General features: G+C 70.4%; 1 protein-coding gene across 1 annotated transcript; it reads right to left on the reverse strand.

Moving 5' to 3' along the window:
* Nucleotides 1-1102: 1102 nt before the first annotated feature.
* On the reverse strand, nt 1103-12269 carry LOC121672512 (protein turtle homolog A-like). Its single transcript, XM_042045183.1, is given in 21 exon segments — nt 1103-1379; nt 1481-1626; nt 2115-3302; nt 3682-3727; nt 3869-4039; nt 4402-4486; nt 4559-4809; nt 4901-5076; nt 5148-5271; nt 5385-5535; nt 5952-5978; nt 5980-6069; nt 6147-6287; nt 6363-6505; nt 6612-6757; nt 6918-7059; nt 7187-7304; nt 7472-7623; nt 7752-7904; nt 11350-11541; nt 11934-12269. Coding segments are annotated over 21 exon segments (3888 nt in total). The 5' UTR covers nt 11986-12269; the 3' UTR covers nt 1103-1185.
* Nucleotides 12270-12377: the final 108 nt, after the last annotated feature.

Here is a 12377-nt window from a genome sequence, read left to right on the forward strand (position 1 = left end):
GGGCGTGGCAGGGGGACACAGGAGGAAGCGATGGGGGACACAGGGGAGACAGGGGTGGACGTGGCAGGGGGACATGATGGGGACACAGGGGAGACATGACGGGCGGACGCGGCAGGGGGACACAAGGGCACGTGGTGGGGGGACATGGGGTGGGAGTGGCAGGGGGACAAAGGGGGACGCGATGGGGGGACAGGGGGGGGTGACCCACGGCGGGACCCCGCGGCCCGCGACCCGACGTGACCCGCGCCGGAGCCCACGCGCGACCCCCGGTGACGTCATGGCCCGCCCCGCCCCCGTGACGCGCTCCCGAGCAATGCCCATATAAGGGCACGAGGCGCGCGGGCCCCGCCCCTCCCGCGCGCGCGGGGCCGCCGCCAGGCCCCGCCCCCCCCGAGGGTGGGGGGAGGACGAGCGGGGGGAGAACCGGGGGAGGGACACCGGAACGGGGGAGGGGGGGCTGCGGAGAGCGGGAGGGGACAGGGACACCGGAGAGGGGACAGGAATGGCGGGCACCCGGATAAGATGGGGAGGACACCAGTGGGGAGGATACCGATAAGATGGGGGGGTGCCAGGAAGATAAGGGGACACCCCAATAGGGGGGACACTGAGAACATGGGGGGTACCAGAACATGGGGGGAGGGTCACTAGGTCCCTAAGGGAGGGTCAATAGGAAGATGGGGGGGTACCAGGAAGGTGGGGGAGACTGCGATGGCGGGGGGGCGGAATTGATAGGGGGAGGCTGGGAAGATGCGAGGGGGAAATGGGAAGCTGCGGCCAGGGAAAGGGGAAGATGGGGACAGAGGAGAATGGGAGGAGAATAGGAGGGGAGCCTGCACAAGGCACGGGGACGGGGACGAGGTGGGAGGGGGACACCGAGAAGATGGAGGGGGAGGGGGTGTAGGATGGAGTGGAGATGGGATATAGGGGCATGCAGGGAGATGGGGTGGTGGTGGGGGTGGGTGGTGATGGGTGGGGGGTGGATGAAGGGCGTCACGGGCCCTGCGGGGAGCACGAGGAGGGGGCGTTTAGGAGGAGTGGGGAGATGGCAGAACCCTGCGTGCCTTGGGGATGCCGAGTGCCCCCCACCAACAAGAGCCAGAGCTGCTCTCACGCCTCTTTATTCACCCCCCCTGCCCCATCCTTCCAGCCCTGACCCGGGTGGTCCCAGGGGGGTCCCGGAGGTCCCTAGAGCAGCGTGGCCAGTTCGAAGCGCTCGGAGCAGCACCCGCGGGCGCCCACCCGCTGCCGCCGCTGCTGGGACCCCTCCCTGCGGCGCCGCGCCCCCGGCCCCTCGGGGCGGGGGGTTTGGCCGCGCTCCGGGGGACCCCCCGTCCCCAACGCCTCCGCCGACACCGAGCTCACCGGGGCCGAGCCGAGCTCTGCGGGGAGACAGGCAGCGTCCGGCCCCGCCGCGGCACCCGCCGGGGCGGCCACGGGGCCCTGGGCACGGGGGTGGGGGGCGCGGGGGGGCCGCACTCACTGTGCCGCTGCAGGTCCCGCAGCGCGATGGAGGAGCCGGGCCGGGTCGGGGCCGCGCCCCGGTAAAGCTGCAGCGCCTCCAGGAGCTCCGACTCCAGCGCGAACTCCGCGTCCCACTCGTAGTTCTCGTCCACGGAGGTGTTCCTCCTGCGGGGAGGGGGCGAGGGGCACGGCCCGAGGGCGTGAGACCCCGAGGATGGGCTCCAGGGGAGACCCCAAAAAGTGAGACCCCGGGGATGGGTGTGAGAGCCCAGGGATGGAGGTCAGGGCAGACCCCGAGGTGCCAGATCGCAGGGATGGGCACGAGACCCCAAGGATGAATGTCAGGAGAGACCCCAAGCCACAGGTCCCCAGGGATGGGTGTCAGGGGCAGATCCCAAGGCGTCAGATCCCAGGGATGAGCGTCAGGGGCACCACCCCGAGGGATGTGGGGACACAGCGGGGAGCGGGCAGGGATGCTGGGGGAGAACCAGAGTGGTCCCTCGGGACAAGGACAGTGGGGCGGTGTCCCCAGAGCACTGCAGGGCTGGGAGGCAGGGAGGTGGCTCCGTGCCAGGACACCCCATCCCAGGACAGGCCCGGAGCTGCCCCCGCACGCTCCGGGAGCTCATCCCGGCGCCCTGCCCACGGCTCACCTCTTCCCGGCGCCAGGATCCGTCCTGCCCCGTCCCTCCTCCGCTGCCGAGCCCCCGCTGTGCCAGCTGCCCCCGTCCCCGAGGGGGGTGCCCAGGAAGGTGCCCCCCAGGGACGGTGCCAGCGAGGGGGGCCGCAGGAAGGAGCCGCTGCCCCGGCCGCTGCTCTGGCTGGTCAGGCTGCCCCGCGGGAGCTTCTCCGGGGGCGCAGCGTCCGGCGGCCGCCCCGGGGCCTCAGTCCGGAGATGGGAGGGGGGCTGGGGGGGAGGCCCGGGGCTGGGGGAGCAGGGCCAGGCGGGGGAGCCGGGCAGCGAGGCCTTGGGGGGGCCCACGGGCAGCCGGGGGGGCTCGAGGAACGCGGCGGTGGCGGGGAGGGAGGTGGCGTTGGCACTTGTGTCAATGCAGTCCGGGCACAGCGTCCGCCCCACGCGCGGGGGGCTGGCGGGGGGCTCCGGCCCGGCGCCGGCACTGGGGGGCTCCGCCGGCTCCTCTGGGGGGGGCCAGTCACCGTCCACACACATCTCCTTGAAGAAGGGCAGGCTGAGGTACTGGAGGATCCCGCTGACGGCCCGGGGGCCGGGGGACACCAAGGGGCCGGTGGCCGGCTGGGGGGAGCCCTGGCGGGGCGGCGAGTCCCAGGGGGGCCCGTGGCGGGGCCCGGGGGGCTCCTGGGCGGTGCTGTAAGGCAGGGTGGCGGCGGCGGAGGCCACGGGGCTGACGTCGGTGATGCTCAACGCCACGGCCTCGTCCACGGGGCTGCTGCTGCCGTAGCCGAAGTAGCGGCCGTGGCGGTGGCTGGAGGCCCGGGCACCCCGGCGGGGCTGCCCCGCAGGCTGGGGGCGTAGCGAGACCCCCCTGTGCCACACGGGCTCATCCTCTTCCTCCTCTTCCTCGTCCTCCTCGGTGGGCAGCTGGTGGTAGGGCTCCGGGGGGTCCCGCAGAGGGTCCGGCTCTGGCCGCGGGTCGGTCTCCACCACAAAGCGCCCGTCGGGGCCGCGGCAGATGCGCTCCAGCGGGACGTGCTCCCGGCCGTGGCTCTCGTAGCCAGGGTAGCGCTCACCGGCGATGCTCAGCCCCAGGCTGGTGCCGGCCTTCTCACCCCACAGCAGCGTCCGGTGCAGGCTCCGGTACGGTGACGGCTGCAGCTTCAGCTTCACCGTGCTGTCGGGGCTACCAGGGCCACGAGCACTGCTGCAAGGGAGAGGCAGCAGCTGCAGCACCCCCAGCCGTGCTCCCGGGCCCTCACTGCCCTGCTCCTGTGCTTCCCGATCCTTTTTCCAGCCAAAACTGCCGGGAGGGAGCATGTGGGGGAGCCCTGCCCCCAGCGCCCTGCTCCTAATGCCCTTGGTCAGTGGCAGCACGGGGTGGCCGTCCCCAGGCTGTCCCCGTGCCCCCAGCCGGTGGCAGGGGGATGATGAGGAGTGCAGTGGGATGGGCGGAGCGTGGCATGGAGGGAGAGGGACAGGGATGGGAACATGGCACAGCCAGGAGTGGGACAGGAAGGGAGGGGAGCGTGGCAATGCTGTGGCAGGACAGGGAGGGAGTGTGGCAATGTCGTGGTGTGACTTACTGTGGAGGTGGAAGCTTCTTGCTGGGGGAGAAGACGAGTGGTGGATCTGGAAGGCCATGAGAACACAGGGGGATCACACAGCGAGCAACTCAAAACGTGATGAGGAGGAGACAGCGGCACCCACTCGGGCCCCACCCAGGCTGGCCTGTCCCCTGTCCCCTGTCCCCTCCTGCTCCCCGGCTCATACCTTGGCGGCGCTTGCGGACGCGCGCGGCGCGGCGCCGGTTCATGATGCAGGCGGCCATGGTGCTGAAGATGACGGCCACGCTGAGGAAGCAGATCCCCCCGATGACCCCCGCCAGCACCGGCTGCGGCAGCAGCTCCGGCAGCTGCGTGCGGGACGGGTACACCTCCATCCCTGCCACACACAGGGCATCCCATCAGGCGGGCACAGCCCCCCTCGTGTCACCGCGTGTCACCAGCACCACAGGGACACAGTGAAGCCTCAGCCCTTGTCCCACCAGGGCTGCTCTGCCCCTGGGGGGACCTGTGCCCCCCGTCATGGGCACCAGGACAAGGGATGCTCTGGTTCGTGAGGCTGAAGCCAAGGCAGATCCGTGGCTGTTCCCACAGCTTTAGCCTTGGGGGTCCTGCTCTGTCCCTGACCCCAGTTTACCAGCAGGGACATGGGGGTGGGAGCAGCATGAAGGGGGTTCTCCTTTGGGAATTTGGGTGCTTTGCACCTCCAGCTTCTGCCCCAGGGTGGCAGCCCAGCCTCACCTGCCGTGGAGACGTTCACCGTGTTGCTGGGGTCGCTGATGTAGCTGCCAGCAAAGGCCACCAGTCGGAACTCGTAGAAGGCGTCCTGCACGACATGGGGCTGTGAGCCACGTGGCCACCATGCCCTAACCCACCCCAGCAGCCAGCCAGATCTCACCTTGATGAGCCCTGGCACCAGCACCTGGGTGTTGGTGCCGGGGATGGAGCGCTCCAGCACCTCCCAGCCGCCCTTGTCCTGCCGCAGCTCCAGCGCGTACCCGCTCAGGGCCACCGAGGCGTGGGCAGGAGGGTCCCAGCGCAGCAGCACCCCCCGCACGGTCTCGTTGGCTGTCAGAGCCCGCGGTGGGGACAGAAAGACGTGCACGGTCATGGCCGGCGGCTCCGGAGGCACTGTGGTCACTGGGAAGCCTGGGGAGGAAGCGGAGGCCGGCACAAGGTGGGAACGGGAGCCTCCCGAGTTTCTGGGGGCACCAGGGGTGTTCTGGGGAGTTCCCCTTACCCCTGGGCATGGAGGTGACGATCTGGCTGAAGGGGCCACTGCCCAGCTTGTTCTGGGCCAGGACGCTGAACTGGTAACTGGTGTCCGGCTGCAGGTTCTCCACCAGAAGGTGCTGAGCCCCCGCCGGCACTGACAGCGACACCCAGTCGTGGTGCGCCCGCGGCGGGTACCTCGCCCTGGGGACAGCGGGGACCCGTGAGCCCAGAGCTGAGGGCCCTCTGGGGACACAGGGTGGGTGGGCACTCACAGCGGGGTGTACCAGACGCTGAACCTCTGGAAGTAGCCTCCATCAAATCCCGGCTCCCAGGAGATGTTGGCTGCCAGCAGCAACGGGAGCACAGAGACGTTGGTGACAGCGTGGGGGCTGGTACCTGGCGGGCAGCAGAGTCACACTGGGGGGCTTGGACCACCCCTTCCAACACAGGGTGGGGTTTGCATTGCCCACCCCAGCACCATCCAAGCCCACCAGTGATGGGCAGCTCACCCAGCACGTGGACAGAGGTGGCAGCAGTGACACTGGCCACCTGGTTGGTGGCCGTGCACTCCCAGACTCCGTGCTGCTCCTTGATGAGGGGGCGGAGGACGAGGCTGCTGTTCCTGTCCACCTGGGCACTGCTCTTCCCCACGCTGCCTACCTGTGGGACACGGACATGCTAATGGGGGCCACCACTAGCCCACCCCCGTGCAGGGCTGGGATGGTGACACCGCCACACCGGGGACAAGGGCACTTGAAAAGGGGGACCCCCCACCCTGGGGCTGGTTTGGAAACCAAGGGGCAGGGTTTTGCTGTTTTTTTAGAGGCCCACCAAGCAGTGACCTGAGGCCCTTCAGGAACCATGTGATGGGACCCCACAGCATTCGTAGGAACAGGGACATTGCCCCAGGAGTGATGGGATGGGGACACTACCTTGGGAGTGGCGTGGGGACAGGGACATGGCCCCAGGAGTGATGCAGGGACAAGGACACTGCCCCAGGAACAGTGCCCTGGAGACCAAAAGCAATCTCTATCCCCGGGGGGGTTCAGCTGACCCCCCAAAGCAGCAGCCCCTACCTTCAGCCAGGTGATGGTGGGGGGGGGGATCCCCGTGAGCTGCACAGGGGATCACCAGCTCCCGGCCCACCTCCTGGAAATATTCCTCCTTGGGCTGCACCGTGAAGGCGGGAGGGTCCTGCAAGGCAGAGGGGCAGCGTGGGGGGCTTGGCAGCGTGTGCAGAGCCAGGGAGGGGACCCCGGGGGGCTCCTCACCTTCAGCAGGACGCGCGTGGGCCGGGACTCGCCGGCGGTGCCGTAGCTGTTGTAGGGCGTGCAGCGGTACAGCCCCAGCGCGTCGTCGTTCCCCGTCGCGATGACGATGGAGCCGTCGGGCCGCACGGACCAGCCGGGGAGCTGGGAGAGGGGACCGGCTGAGGAGAAGGGATTTGGGAAGGTGGGAAGGGTGGTGGGGGGTGGGAGCAGCCGTACCTTGTCCAGCTCCAGCGGGCGCCCATCCCTCGTCCAGGTGACGGAGAGCAGGGGGGGGTTGGCGCGGGAGGGGCAGCGGATCACGCCCCGCATGCCCTTGGGCAGGTGGGTCTCAGGGAGCATGGTGGTCACCTGCGCTGGGTCTGCGGGGACACACAGGGCTGGGGTCCCCATGGGGCACCCCCCGTTCCCACCACAGCCCCCACAGCAGGGACCCCCACGGCCCGGGGTGCAGGGGGGGGGTCTTACAGAGCACTGTGATGAAGGCTGAGGCGGAAGGCGGCTTCCAGAGCCCGTTGCTGGGGGTGCAGGTGTATTTCCCAGCATCGTCCGGGGTCGTTCGCTGCAGCAGGAGGCTCCCGTCCACCAGGACACGGACACGAGCCTGGAGGTGGCTGGGAGGGGAGGGGACAGCGGTGAGTGCCTGAGTTGGGACTGTCCCTGCTGCCCTGGCATGATGGATTTGCCCCCACCACACATCCAGCCCATCCCGGGCACTCAGGGCCAGGTTTGGGGGGCACAGCAGCCCCGGTGCTGTCCCCATTCCCGCCGTACCTGAGGTGGAAGACGTTGCTGCTGCCCTGGAACCAGGTGTAGGTTAGGTTCCCTGGGTACGCCTCAGCCTGGCACGCCAGAAAGGCATCTTGGGAGATGTTGACGGTGACATTCTGGGGTGGCACCACGATGATGGGCGGCCCTGGGGTACAGGGCAGAGGGGCAGTGAGGGCAGGGGACAGCCCCAGCTGCTCCCAAAACCAACCACGCCGTGGCTCCCTCCATGCCCGCAGCCCATGGGGCAGGGCTGGGGGACCACCCGTCCTTACCCTGCACGAGCACGCGGGTGGTGTGGGTGACAGTGCCCTCCTTGCTGGATGCGTGGCACGTGTAGGTGCCCGCGCTGGCACGTTCCACGGCGGCGATGCTCAGCGTCCCGTTCCTCACCTGCAACAGCACCAGCTGTGGCACAGCCACCCAGTGACAGGGACGTGCCCCGTGAGCAGGGTGGTGGCGGCAGGCAGGTGCCACTGCAGCAGGGATGGGCACTCCAGCCATGCACAAGACTCTGCCCACACCCCACACAGGGGTGATCGGTGGTTTGTCGTCCTCACCTGCACCGTGTCCCCGCTCTGGACAGGCAGGTCACTCCTCTTCCAGGTGACAACAGGCTGGGGGTTGCCGACAGCCCTGCAGGTGAGGCTCAGCGCGGCCTGGTCCCGCACCTCCACGAATGCGGGGGGGGTCTCCAGGAAGGTGGGGGGTGCTGGAAGGCAAATCCACATCCAAACCCTCACCCCCAGAGCTGGCTCAAGTGGTTGTGGAAGCCCAGCGGATCCAGTGCCAGCCCTGGGAGATGTGGGCAGAGCAGGTGGGGCTGGGACGGGCCGGTACCGTTGACGGTAAGGTGGATCCAGGTGCCGTTCTGGAAGTCGGCGTCGGTGCTATGCCGGTCGAGGAAGAGCACCCGGCACTCGTACCAGCCCTGGTCCTCGGCGCGGAGCAGGTCCAGGCGGAGCGAGGCACCTTCCTCCAGCCGCACTCGACCTGCGCGACAGCAGCGGCTCAGGGACAGCCAAGTCCCCGGCCACCCCCTCGCCCGGGCCACCCTCCCCCGGGGCCATCCCCTCCCCGGGTCACGCCCTCCTCGGGCCACCCCCTCCCCGGGGCCACCCTCTCCCGAGTCACCCCCTCCCTGGGGCCATCCCCTCCCCAGGGTGCCCGCCCACGCTGGCACCACGGGGGGCTGGGAACGGCGGTGCCAGAGGTTGGGCACAGCGACATCCAGCACTACACACATCGGTGCCACGGAGAGGAGGCGACAGTGGCTCTGTCACCCGCCCCCGTGGAGGGTGGCCTCGGCGGGGTCCCTCAGCACGGCGGGTCCACGCACTTCGAGCATCGCTCCCAGCGGCCGGCCGGACTGGTCCCACCACCCCTCCAGCTGCACAGCCCTCCCCCGACCCCTTTTCCCCCTTCCCAAGGACCCTTCCCCCACGGCTGCGTCCCCCCGGGAGCCCCCCCGGCGTTCTCACCCTTAGGAGCCCTGCTAAGCCCCGGCACCTCCGCACCGGCCCCGCTCCCCGCGGCACGGGGGGGGTCACGGTGAGCCCCCGCTCGCCTCGCAGGGACGAGCTCTGCAGCCCCCCGGGGGCACACGGTGACCGGGGATCCCCCAGGCCGTGGGGTCCTCGCCCCGCGCCAGCCCCACGCCCCGCGGCCTCTTTGATGAGGAGAGGGATAAGAGCCGAAGCGAGAGCGGGCGCAGCCCGTTAATCCCCCGGGCTATTATCAGAGCCATAATCGGCTCAGGGTGCAGCGGGCAATTGGCTCAGCCCAGGCCGGGGTGTGCGGCCAGCGGCACCCACCGGCCCGAGCACCCCCTGTCCCGGACACTCCCAGCCTGGGCACCCACCATCCCGGGCACCCCCTGTCCCGGGCACCGCCTTCCCTGGGCGTCCACTGTCCTGAGCATCCCCTTCCCCAGGCACCCCCTGCCTGGAGCACCCCCTTCCCCGGGCATCCATCAACCCAGCACCCTCTGCCCCGGCACTCCCACCCCGGGCACCCCCGGCCCATGCCAGGTGACCTTGCTCCCGGGACACCACGGTAGGGACACAGCCCCGGCACTGGAAGCGCCAGAACAGCCCACGATGCTCCATCAGCATCCCAGGACCGGCAGTTCCCAACGGGTTCCCAACACAGGAAGTTTTGGGGAACCCCGCTGCCAGCTCTGCCCGGTGTCACAGACAGTCCCCACGCACTGCCCGAGGAGTCCCGGCTGGCACCGCTGGCAGCGGGATTGGGATTCCGTGTCCCACCAGATTCTGTGTCCCACCAGACGAGCCCGACAAGGATGAGGAGGAGTGGCAGGAGCCGGGCAGGCGGGTTTGGGCACCGAGGCTGAGGGACAGGATCCACCGCGAGCTGTGCGAAGCCCGCACACAAACGTGCAAACCCTTCCCACAGCGCCCAGAGCTGTCTCCCACCCCTCTGCCTTCACCTCACAGCTGTGGGACGAGGGGTCCGCCGGCCCTCACCCCAGACCCGGCTCCCACGCCGAGCCCTGGGAAGTGGGACAGCTCTGGGAAGCTCTGGGAAGCTCTGGGAAGCCCGGCCCTGCCAGCAGCTGCCAGCCCCCAGCCCCAGGCGCGGCGGGAGCAGCCGGCTCCCGAACAAAGGTCCCTTTGGAAGGGATCAGAGTGGCCTGGGGACGCCCCTCAGCCTCCCCCTAATCCCCCCCGTGCCGGCCCCAGCCCCCTCCTCCTCCTCCACCGCCCTGCAAAAACAAAACCCTGTGGCCCAGCATCCCCCCGCGCCTGGCAACCGACATTCAGCGGGACACAAAGGGGTGCGGGGGACACAAAGGGGGCTGCAGCCCCCGCCACGCGGCCACAGCCGGGGAGGGGGGGGTCTGAGCCAGGCCAGAGACCACCGACCCTGCTGCAGGGCAGGCGATAGCGGCCCATGGCACCGTGGGTGGCGGTGGCACCCAGGGGAGAGCCGACCCCATCCCCCAAGCGCTGTCACAGAGGCAGCTGCAGCCCACCCTATTCCCAGGACGCCCCAGATCCCCCCAGGAGGGACACTGGTGACAGCCGTGGCCCCTCTGGGTGACACCTGATCTGATCCACCTGGAGAGAGGGGGCTGGCGACGCCCTGCGCCCACCGGCCCTGCCCTTCCCTGCACCCATCCCTTCCCGGCGGATGGAAAACAAGCCGCCCCGCTGCCATGGCGACGGCCGCCAGCCCCCCGCCCACCCACCTCGCCCTCATTCCAGCCACCAGCCCCTTCCCCCAGCCCTGATCCCAATCTGCTCCCGCAGCCCCCGGGGCCGCGCTGGCGGCGGGGACGAGGGGACACGGGGAGGGGGGGCTGCGGGCGGGACGCTGCCAGCTCCTTCCCGGGTAACCGGAGCTGCGGCAGCCCCGGGGCCCCTCGGCGCTCAGGTAACAGGAGCCCAGCCCAGGCCTCCCGGCAGAGCAGGTGCCTTGTCCTGGCCCGGGGCTTCGTTGTCACCGCTGGTTCCTCAGAGCCAAGTCGGAGCTGCTGAAAGCGTCCCCAGGCGTCTCCCAAAATCCGTGCCCTCCCGTTTGGCCAGGGAAGGGGCAGCAGGAGAGTGGCTGTCCCTACCCAAGGGATTTTTAGGCACGGGACAATTGTGGCAACAGGGATTGGGTCCTGATCCGGGAATGATCCTGTCCCCCGAGGAAGGGTCGGATCAGGGATTTTGGTGTGTGGCTGGCACAGAACGTTGGGGTTGGGCTCAGCCCAAATCCCCCACGGGCTGCCAGCCCTCCCCATGCCCAGGGGACACTCCTGTGGCCTTCTCCTCCCTGCTCGCAGGGATCCTCGCGCTGCGATTCCTCTGGCTCTGCCACCACTCACTTTAAATACCCGGTAAAGCAGCGAATATCCCCCTCCCACGCTCAGCCCGTCCCCGGCCCAGCTTTGCTCCAATTAGCAGCTCCCCCGAAATCCCCTCCCCAGCCTCAACCTTCAGGCGACCCGCACGGGCCGAGGCAGCGCCCACAGCCCCCGGCACGGGGCACCCCGGTGGCACCGGCCCAGGGTGACACGGCCAGAGCAGTGCCGGGCACTCGGCCGTCCCGCCCTGCGGGAGATGCCCCAGCAGCTAGAGGCCACGGGGGTGGGCTGGGGGGATTCTCCCACATTTTGCCCTGTGGGGATCGCTCCTGCTGCCAGGCTGGGCAGGGATCTGCGTCCCCTCTGCCAGCTGGGGACCCCCATCTCTCCTGCCATCCCTGGGGATGGGGATTGGGATTCACCTGCTGTAGGGACCTCCCTGGCTCCTCACCATCCCTTCCCGCCCCCCGAGACCCCTGGGAGAGCCCCCCACTTCCCCGAGAGTGGGATTAAGGTGGTCCAACAGCAGCAGCACCCGGTGGGACCCATCTACAGTGAGCGGGGACACGGGACACCCCACGGGGACCCCCGGGACCCCCTGCCCGCCCGGTCCCTGCGACTCACCCGCGTACTCGGGGTCCACGCGTGGCGAGTAGAGCCCGAACTTGATGAAGATGGGGAGGACGAAGCCGAAGCGGACCCACTCGATCACGTAGAGCGGCGGGCGCGCCTCGTGTGCGCCCAGGAGCCCGCAGCCCAGCAGCGCGCTGCCCCCGACGCGCCCCACCACGGCCCGGGGCTCGCTCCGGCCGCTGCCTGCGGGACCGGCCCCGGGCACGGGTGAGACGGGACACACCGGCATGAACCGGGACGGGGGCGGGACGGCACGGGACACACCGGGACACAGCGGGACCCTTCCCCTGCCCCCGGAACCCCCCGCTCCCGCCTCCCCAGGACCCGGCGCTGGCCAGACCGATCCCACCGCGACACACCGGGACACACCGGGACCTTCCTCCCGCCCCCGGAGCCCCCCGCCCCCGCTGTCCCCAGCCTGCTCCCGCCTCCCCGGGACCCGGCACCGGCTAGACCGGTCCCGCCGGGACACACCGGAACGCACCGGGACCTTTTCCCCGCCCCCGAGCCCCCCGCCCCGGCACCGGCCAGACCGGCCCCGCCGCCCCCCCCCGCTCCCCGGGGCGGCCCCTCACCCCCGGCTCCGGCGAGCAGGCTGAGGACGGCGGCGCGCAGCCACCACCGCATAGCCCAGGCCCCCCCTGCGGCGGCTCCCGCGGCGTCACCGGGGCCGGCGGACCGGCGGGCTCGGCCGGGCAGCCCCGGGGGCACCAGCCCCGGGCGGGGGGCGCGGGGGGCTCCGCGTCCCACCGCTCCTCATGCCCGGCCGGCCGCGCTCGGCTGCGCTCGGCTCTTTCCGGCTGCTTCCGGCTCTTTCCGGCTCGGTTCGGGTCCGTTCGGGTCCGCTCGGCTCCGGCCGCCGCCGCCGGGCGGCCGCAAACAAACCCGCGACGCCGGGAGGGGCCGCCCCGGCCACGCCCCCCACCGCCCGTTGCCGCGGCGACAGCCAATCAGAAGCCGCCGCTGGGCGCTTCCAGAGGCGGCCAATGCGGAGCGGGGCATCGGAGAGCGAGGGATGC

Source organism: Corvus kubaryi, unplaced genomic scaffold, assembly GCF_017639235.1.
Source record: "Corvus kubaryi isolate FWS band 111438036 unplaced genomic scaffold, C.kubaryi_AGA036_p1.0 62643, whole genome shotgun sequence".
Classification (NCBI taxonomy): Eukaryota; Metazoa; Chordata; class Aves; order Passeriformes; family Corvidae; genus Corvus; species Corvus kubaryi.